This window comes from Micropterus salmoides, unplaced genomic scaffold (assembly GCF_014851395.1).
Source record: "Micropterus salmoides isolate LMB-PRFRI ecotype aquatic unplaced genomic scaffold, ASM1485139v1 Ms_hic_scaffold_2657, whole genome shotgun sequence".
Classification (NCBI taxonomy): domain Eukaryota; kingdom Metazoa; phylum Chordata; class Actinopteri; order Centrarchiformes; family Centrarchidae; genus Micropterus; species Micropterus salmoides.
In genome coordinates, this window is record NW_024041881.1 from 20,680 (window position 1) to 29,797 (window position 9,118).

Below are 9,118 nucleotides of genomic sequence, written 5' to 3' on the forward strand. Positions count from 1 at the left end.
CCTGTCCCCCAAAAACCTAGGACCACAGGACTACATGACTACAGACCCGTTGCCCTGACCTTTATGATTATGAAGTCTTTTGCTCCCTGCAGTTCGCATACAGAGCCAGCAGGTCTGTAGACGACACAGTAAACATGGGCCTTCACTACATTCCCCAGGAAACTGTTTGTAGATTGCATCTCTGCTTTCAACACCATCCCAGCTCTGCTGCAGGACAAGTTCTCCCAGCTAAGCGTGGCTGCAGGTGGATCGCAGACTTCCTGTCCGACAGGATGCAATACGTGAAGCTGGGAAAACATGTCTCTGACTCCAGGACCGGTTCCCCTCAAGGCTACGTTCTTTCCCCTCTGCTGTTCTCCCTGTACACCAACAGCTGCAGCCTCAGCCACCAGCCTGTCAAGCTCCTGAAGTTTGCAGATGACACAACCCTCGCTGGTCTCATCTCTGGTGGGGATGACTCCGCCTACAGGTGGCAGATTGACCATCTGGTGTCCTGGTGCAGCCAGAACATTTTTCCCTTGTCAAATAACCTTTGTATATTTTAGCAATTTTTGGCATAGTTGTACATACACAAATTGTACAGCTTCTCATCTAAGAAAACAGGTCTCTTTACTTTTTCTATATTTATATTTCTACATGTATGTGCACTGTTAAACACCAATTTACCAAGACAAATTCCTTGTATGTGAAAATGTACCTGGCAATAAACGTGATTCTGATTCTGAAACAGATACTGTATCAACGTATGTCTGTTTAGAAACATTCATATGCACCTAGATCTATTCATTGTAAATATTATTCCTATTTTATTTCTTATTTTATTTTTGACTTCAATTCCTTGTGCTGCCATGTCAAGCTGAATTTTCCCATCAGGCGATCAATAAAGGTACATCTTAGCTTAATCTAGAAAAATACACAGAGAAGTAAAAGTGAAAAGAGTTAAATACAACAATTAGTCTATTAACAAACCAGCAGCTGGCGGCAGAATAGGCTAGGAATAATAATAATGTTAAAAACAATACATTTAAAAAAAAAGTTTTGATGATACTCTTTTACTTTTAGTGAAATAAGATTTTGATGCATTATTACTACAGTCAGAGTCAAAGATCTGAGTACTTCTTCCACCGCTGCCATTTACATTTGCCAAATCCATCCCCTGATGAAGATGGAGTGATACAACTGAAAACGCAAAAGCAGCTACTGATGGTGTGTTTATATCTCAACTATTTGAAGGCCTACTTACACACAGTGGACATTAAAAAAAAAGCCATGTGCCCTGCTCAAGTGTCCCTGAGCAAGAGACTCCAGGTCACTGTTAAAATTATTCTCCTAAGCAGCTACTTCAGCAACAGACAGGTCCTTAATCCCAACATCTGTCAGACTCTTCAACACAGCAGTGACATATTGTAGCGGTCACTATAACTGTCGCGCTGATCTGGCAGAGGTGCGCCTGTCTCCCGTGTGCCCGCCTCCTCCTGCATGCCGTCTCACCTGCGTGCCGCCCCGCTCTGCATCGGCAGCCGCGTGTGACCGTGCGTGCGCGCCCTGGCGCACCCTCGACCAGGTGAATTAGATTGAGCAATCAGAAGCTCGCACACACTTCAATCAGCGGGAGCATATAACGCAGTCATTTGGCTGGTGGAAAGGGACTGACATGACGGAATGAGCAGCACACATCCACTGCGGGGAATGAGACTTTTGATTTGACGGGCTATCGGTAAGCTCACTTGAATGTTGTTTAAATCTTTTCTGTTTAGGTGTTAATATGGGTGTGTTAAAGTTGTCGCTGCATGGTTGAAGAGAGGGAGAAACTATGTTCAAATGCATGGATATATATGGTTAAAATGTGTGGGTTTTCTACCTAATTTGTGTAAAAGAATGCTTAAATAGTAAGCCAAAATTGTTTTGTTAAAGATTAATTAAAATGCATAATTAGTTTGGTGAAATGTGAAGAATAATATTGAATTTAAATATACTTACCGTTTTGGAAATATTTACCTTGACTTGTGTTTACTGTGGAAATACCTGTTTATTCAAAATGCTTTTTATTTCTGTGTTTAAAGGTTTTTCACCTATACTGTTCAACTCCTGTTCAATTATTCAAATAAATTATTCTGAGTGAAATCCGAAGTCTGGTCCTTGTCAAGTGTGGACACCTCGCAGTTAAAAGAAACACTTGACAGTGAAAAACCGACCTGACAGTAGGAAACCGGCCGTGACAAGTGAAGACTCCACAAGAGCCCACCACAAAGAGGGAGAAGACTCCACCTGGGGGCCTGGAGGAAATCAACTACCTGCCGTTCACCTGTCAGTCCAACAGCCAAAAAAGGCAACATGGCCGAGTCCAAGTCACTCGAAGAGCTGAAAACAGAGCGAACTACAGTAAAGAGACTTTTTTCCCGACTCACCAACCATATAACGAGGACCCACATGGAGATGTCTGTGGAGGAGCTGCAAGATAACTTCAAAAGACTCACAGCAGAGGGCGCTAAAGTGATGGATGCAAATGAGGAGCTTGAGGCTGCTTACATTGCACAGGGCAAAGGAACCGAAGCAGAGGGCGCACCTGAGTTAAGCGACCAACAGAGAGCTGACATAGAGAAGACGGAGAAAGAGTGTGAGCAGAAGTTAAAAGAGGTAAAGCACCTTGTCCAGGAGACATTATGGGCCTCATGTGGTGAAAGAGAACTGACCCTTGCTCTAAAAGCTGCAGAGGCAGAGTGCGAGAACGTCTCCTCCACTCAGCCTGACACACCCCTGGAGGCATATGACTTTATGCTCCGCCATTTAGAGAGCCTGGTGCACAAAGCCAAAGAAGCGCACCAGACCTGGAACCGCTGGGCTCCACGAGCCGAGAAGCAAGATTTCAATCGTCGGCTAACGGAGCTCGAAACCCTCCTTCCCAAGCTGGTGTCGAGGAAGGCCGCCCTGATTGGAGCAGCAAGTATTAAAGAGGACAGCAACAGAGTACCTGTCACAGCCCACAGCGCAGCCCCTGTTGCAGCCATAAAGCTAAAAGCCACAGCTTTACCAAAGTTTACCGGCAGCCAGCGTGAGTATTACAGATGGAGGAAAGAATGGGAGGCTCTACAGAAGCAAGGTGAACCAACCGGATCCAAAGAGGTGAAGAAATTTCAACTACTTGATAGCCTCGACGAAAGAGTGGCCAAGGATCTACGGCTCTCTACTTACACCTCAGCAGACGAGATCTTCAGAGTCCTAGAGAACCGCTACGGAAACCAAGCCACCATCGCTATTGAGATTGTCGAGGAGCTACAAGCTATCCCACCTGTTCGTGGTAACCACCCAAGAAGAATCGTAGAGCTCATCCAAGCAGTGGAAAAGGCCCTCTATGATTTAAATGAACTGAGCAATGCAGATGCCATAAAAAACCCACTAGTAATAAAATCCATCGAGAGCAAGCTGCCAGAGTCCCTGAAGAAAGACTGGCTTACCCACGCTGCTGACCCAAGAAATGCTGTAAGCCACCAGAACCGCTTTGACAAGCTACTGGCATACCTCCAATCCCAAGAGTCTATCTACGAGCAGTTAGAACAGCTGAGAGACATCGACCCTGCCAAGGAGAAGACCAGGTTTCAAACAAAGCATGCCCGAACAAGGACAACTAAATCCAGCAGTGAATTAGGAGGCTGCATCATCTGCGGAGATCCAAAACACAAAAGAAAGCTCTACATCTGCAGGAGGTTTAGAACCACCACAAAGCTCCAGGAAAAGAGGGACGCAGTGCAACAGCTCGGAGCCTGCAAGAGGTGCCTCGAAATCCACAATGAACCCTGCAGAAAACTACTTACCTGTGTGGGAATCCAGAGTGCAGAGACCAACACCACTACCTTCTCTGTCCCTTACCCAGACAGCTGTCCCAAAGACCCAAGTTTGGTCCGGTGAGAGCTGAGGGGAAAAATTACACCGAGGCCCAGGAAGAGTTTCTTTCCAAACTTTCACCTGAGCTAGCGCAGCAGTGTCGCAATGCTTTCTGCAACATCGCATCTCGAGCATACAACTCCACTGCAGCAGAGAGAGGAGAGAGAGGCCTTCTGGAGGAGACTGGTCTGCACGAGTACCCTGTGATCCTGATGCTCCTTAACGTCACTGCCAATGACGGGCAAAGAATCGGAACACTTATTGACCTGGCGTCTGACACAAATTACATAACCCACAGAGCTGCAAGCAAGCTGAACCTTCGCAGTGAAGATGTCGCACTAGTCGTCCATGGCGTCGGAGGGATGAAAGTATCTGTCGCTACAAAGCGCTACCTCCTCAAGATCAGAGTCAGGACTCCAAAAGGAACTCTGAAGTCTCACCAACTGATCTGCTACGGACTTGACAAAATTGCAGAGGTGCACCGACATGTTCAACCTGACAAGCTGCAGAAAATCTTTCCTGATGTTCCCCTCAAAGACTTCATCAGACCCAGAGAAATCCAGCTTCTGATCAGCCACAAAGAAGGCCAGCTGGTGCCCCAAAAAATCCGTTCAATTGGTGACCTGGTGCTCTGGGAGGGTCCACTAGGCAAGACAGTCGGGGGCATGCATCCAGACCTCTTTGAGGAAGTCACCCTGATGGCCCATTCGTCCAAGACTCACTTCGCCAGATCAATGAGAACTTCAGCAGTCAAATATCTCGAATTCAAGACAGACCCAATTTCCTGCCAGTATCCCGACCACCCCGAGACCCAGTCTAACACAGCCACCAGCAGCAAAGACTTTCTGAAGTGGTGGAGGTGGGAGAGCATCGGAGCCGCCTGTCAGCCGAGATGTGGAGGGTGTCGCTGCGGGAACTGCCAGCCAGGGGGAAAGGAGATAACTCTTGCAGAAGAAAGGGAGATGGAGATCATAAGAAATGGTTTGACATACACGACTGGAGATGTACACAGCACCGAACCACACTGGCATGCTAAGTATCCGTGGACAGAAGATCCAGCAACCCTGCCAAACAGGAAAGCAGTAGAGGCAACATTCCTCAGAACTGAGAAGCAGCTATCAAAAGAACCTGAGTGGAAGGCGGCCTACGCTGCACAGATCCATGAGATGGTGAACCGCAGGGCCGCAATGAAGCTGTCCAAAGACATTCTGCAGAGTTGGACCGGGCCAGTGTGGTACATAAGTCATCTCATTGCACTAAACCCACACTCAGTCTCCACCCCAGTCAGACTAGTGTGGAACAGCAGCCAAAAGTGCAGAGGTCTCAGTCTGAACGACATCCTCATCAAAGGTCCTGATGTCCTGAACCCAATCCGAGCTGTCTTATTGAGGTTCCGAACTGGTGTCTACGCTGCCCTTGGAGACATCCGGAAGATGTACAACTCTGTCTGGCTGGAAGATCGGAGGTCCACCTGCACAGATTCCTGTGGCGTGACAGTGAAGATGCCGAAATAGAAGATTTTGCCATAACAAGAGTCAACATCGGAGACAAACCTGCCGGTTGCATAGCCCAAGTCGCCATGCGAGAAACTGCGAACTTACCTTCATTCAGTCACTTCAAGGAAGAGAGACGCGTGCTGGGAGAAGATGTATACGTCGACGACATCCTGACTTCACATAACGACCTTGACCATCTGAAATGCCTCACAGCCAACATCAAACACATCCTGAAAGCTGGAGGATTCCACATAAAGCCCTGGGTTTACTCCATTCAAGGTGGGAGGAAAGAACCCAAGGATGAGATACCAAAGACTATGATCCTACCAAACCAGCTGACAAAAGACGACAACAAAGCCCTTGGCCTTGGTTACACCATCAATGACGACAAACTCCATGTCATGGTTGCAGTTAACTTCTCAAAGAAAAGGAGAAAGATGCGCCTTGGTCAAAACCTGCTCAGACAGGAGGTCAGAAATCAAACACCTGATCCACTCACCAGACGAGAGCTGCTAAGCCAGGTTTCTAGCCTGTATGACCCACTCGGCCTTGTGACTCCTGTCAAACAAAAGGGTGCCATCCTGGTCAGGAGAGCTTTTCAAGAAGCCAAGGTAAAATACTGGCTAGAAGACTCGTGGGATGCTGCTTTGTCTGAAGGTCTCAGAGAAGACGCTATAAAGCTATTGGAAGAATATGCTGACCTGAGCCAACTTCGTTTCACCAGATCCCTGACTCCACCAGATCTCTGCGCAGAGCCCAGTGCAATCACATTCTCTGATGGCAGCCAACACGCATATGGCGCAGTGATGTATCTTCGCTGGAGTTGCAGCCGTGGTGTCGTTGTGAGACTGGTCGAATCCAAATCCAAGCTGACCCCCCTTGACCACAAAGGGGATCCTGTAAAAGCTGAGATATGCGGAGCAGTCTTCGCAGCCCGCCTCAAGACCTACTTCCAGAGACACTGCCGACTCCAGGTCAAGAAATGGTATCATCTTGTCGACAGTCAAACAGTCCTGGGTGCAATACAGCGTGAGAGTTATGGCTACCAGACTTTCTTCGCAAATCGCGTTGGTGAGATCCAGAGCAGTACCGACGTCCAAGACTGGTGGTGGATTCCAGGGCCAGCAAACATCGCAGATATCATCACTAGAGGGGCCAGTCCAGATGCCCTAACTGAGGACTCCGAGTGGCAGTCGGGTCCAAAGTTCCTCCAACTTCCTGACGATGAGTGGCCAAAGAAATCCGCCAGAGACGTCGCAGCCCAAGCTCGGACAAAGTCACAAGGATCCAGAAAAAAACATTCGTAGCACTACTCTCCAGATGTCGCCTGAAAACGGCACAAAATCCAGCCCAGCTAGAGTATGAAAGACCACCAGCAGGAGCAGCAGTCCGGCATCTAGTCGATGGAAAGCGCTTCAGCAACCTGAGAAGGCTGATTGGGACTGTGGCTTGGATCTGGAGAGCAGCTAAAAAGTTCTTAAGTGCCAAACCAGAGACCAAGAAAAGTGGGAGGCAGTACCATCCTCGGGTATCCTTACAGTCAGAGAGAGACGGGACGTGTTTCGAGACCTTTGCCTAGCAGCACAAGAGGGCGTCAACTTCCCAGGCACCACAACAGACAGATTAGTCGTCTACAGAGACCAAACAAGTGGACTTCTAGTTTGTGGTGGGAGAATCCAGACCTTCAAAGAAGACCGCAGAGCTGTTCCCCTCCTACCTTTCCAAGCCTGGTTATCTACCCTGCTAGCCAGAGAAGCACACAGTAAGGGACATGAAGGTGTGGCGGGAACCCTGCTGCGGATGAGGATAAAGGCGTGGGTCATCAGAGGAAGGGTCATTGCCCAAAAAGTCGTTGACAAGTGTATCGTCTGCAAGAAAGCAAGAACCTGCAAGCAAATAATGGGAAACTTACCTGATGAGAGGTCTAGTCCTGCTGCACCATTCGAGTTTACGTCCGTTGACCTGTTTGGACCTTACCATGTTAAGGATGATGTCAAAAAGAGAGTGACCATGAAAGTATGGGGCGTCGTGTTTTGCTGTATGTCCAGCCGAGCCATTCATGTCGAGCTGGCAAACACACTATCAACAGAGAGCTTCCTGCTTACCTACCAGAGATTCACCGCTGTCCGAGGCCATCCCCGTAAAATCTGGTCTGATCCTGGTACGAACTTTGTCGGAGCGAGACCTGTCCTAAAAGAGATGTACACTTACCTGAATCAACAGAGCAAAGAGTCACTTGAAGAGTATGCTGCCAAAAATGAGACACCTGGATGTGGAAAATCCTCCCGGCCGATTCACCTCACCGAAACGGAGCCGCCGAAGCTGCTGTCAGAGTCACCAAGAGAGCCCTCCAAAGCCTTGGCAATGTAGAAGGTCTTACCTTCAGTGAGTTCCTGACAGTGCTCCAGCTAGCTGCTAATCTTGCCAATGAGAGACCCATTGACGCCAGAGTCCAAAGCCGAGAAGAGCGCATCCAGTACATCACGCCAAACAACTTATTGCTTGGTCGAGCTACACAAAGTGGAGACTTCAAAACTGTCGACTACACCACCTACCCATTCAAGAGGCTCAAAGAAGTGCAAACGATAGTAAACAACTTCTGGAAGTCCTGGAGCCAACTTGCTGGCCCGAACCTGTTCATTCGCAGTAAGTGGCATACTGCTGAAAGGAACGTTACCATTGGAGACATAGTTTGGCTCTGCGACCAAAATGCACTGAGAGGGCAGTTCAGGCTTGCAAGAGTCATCGGCGCAAATCCTGATTTCAGAGGTGTCGTTCGAGATGTTCATGTGAGAGTCTCCCCAAGTTCCAGCATCTCTGTGAGAAGCTCAAGACCTGGTGCCGCAGATCCTGGATCAAGTACCATACTGCATCGGGACGTCCGGCGCCTTGTGGTCCTCATACCATGGGAGGATCAAGTCAGAGACCAGCCCACCTGAGAGTACGATCTTTCCGGGCGCCGCCACGTAAAGATCGAGTGGGAGGTGTCGCGCTGATCTGGCAGAGGTGCGCCTGTCTCCCGTGTGCCCGCCTCCTCCTGCATGCCGTCTCACCTGCGTGCCGCCCCGCTCTGCATCGGCAGCCGCGTGTGACCGTGCGTGCGCGCCCTGGCGCACCCTCGACCAGGTGAATTAGATTGAGCAATCAGAAGCTCGCACACACTTCAATCAGCGGGAGCATATAACGCAGTCATTTGGCTGGTGGAAAGGGACTGACATGACGGAATGAGCAGCACACATCCACTGCGGGGAATGAGACTTTTGATTTGACGGGCTATCGGTAAGCTCACTTGAATGTTGTTTAAATCTTTTCTGTTTAGGTGTTAATATGGGTGTGTTAAAGTTGTCGCTGCATGGTTGAAGAGAGGGAGAAACTATGTTCAAATGCATGGATATATATGGTTAAAATGTGTGGGTTTTCTACCTAATTTGTGTAAAAGAATGCTTAAATAGTAAGCCAAAATTGTTTTGTTAAAGATTAATTAAAATGCATAATTAGTTTGGTGAAATGTGAAGAATAATATTGAATTTAAATATACTTACCGTTTTGGAAATATTTACCTTGACTTGTGTTTACTGTGGAAATACTGTTTATTCAAAATGCTTTTTATTTCTGTGTTTAAAGGTTTTTCACCTATACTGTTCAACTCCTGTTCAATTATTCAAATAAATTATTCTGAGTGAAATCCGAAGTCTGGTCCTTGTCAAGTGTGGACACCTCGCAGTTAAAAGAAACACTTG

General features: G+C 47.9%; 1 protein-coding gene across 1 annotated transcript; it reads left to right on the forward strand.

The window, feature by feature from the left end:
- The first annotated feature begins 1,429 nt into the window (after positions 1 to 1,429).
- On the forward strand, positions 1,430 to 3,906 carry LOC119919309. The gene is made up of 2 exons (XM_038739724.1): positions 1,430 to 1,717; positions 2,064 to 3,906. Exon 2 carries the CDS (start codon positions 2,335 to 2,337, stop codon positions 3,904 to 3,906), a length of 1,572 nt encoding a protein of 523 aa, XP_038595652.1. The 5' UTR covers positions 1,430 to 1,717; positions 2,064 to 2,334.
- Positions 3,907 to 9,118: the final 5,212 nt, after the last annotated feature.

What these genes read in the sequence shown, in the direction of transcription:
- LOC119919309 (XM_038739724.1), top strand. Translation starts at nt 2,335, where the DNA reads ATGGCCGAGTCCAAGTCACTCGAAGAGCTGAAAACAGAGCGAACTACA.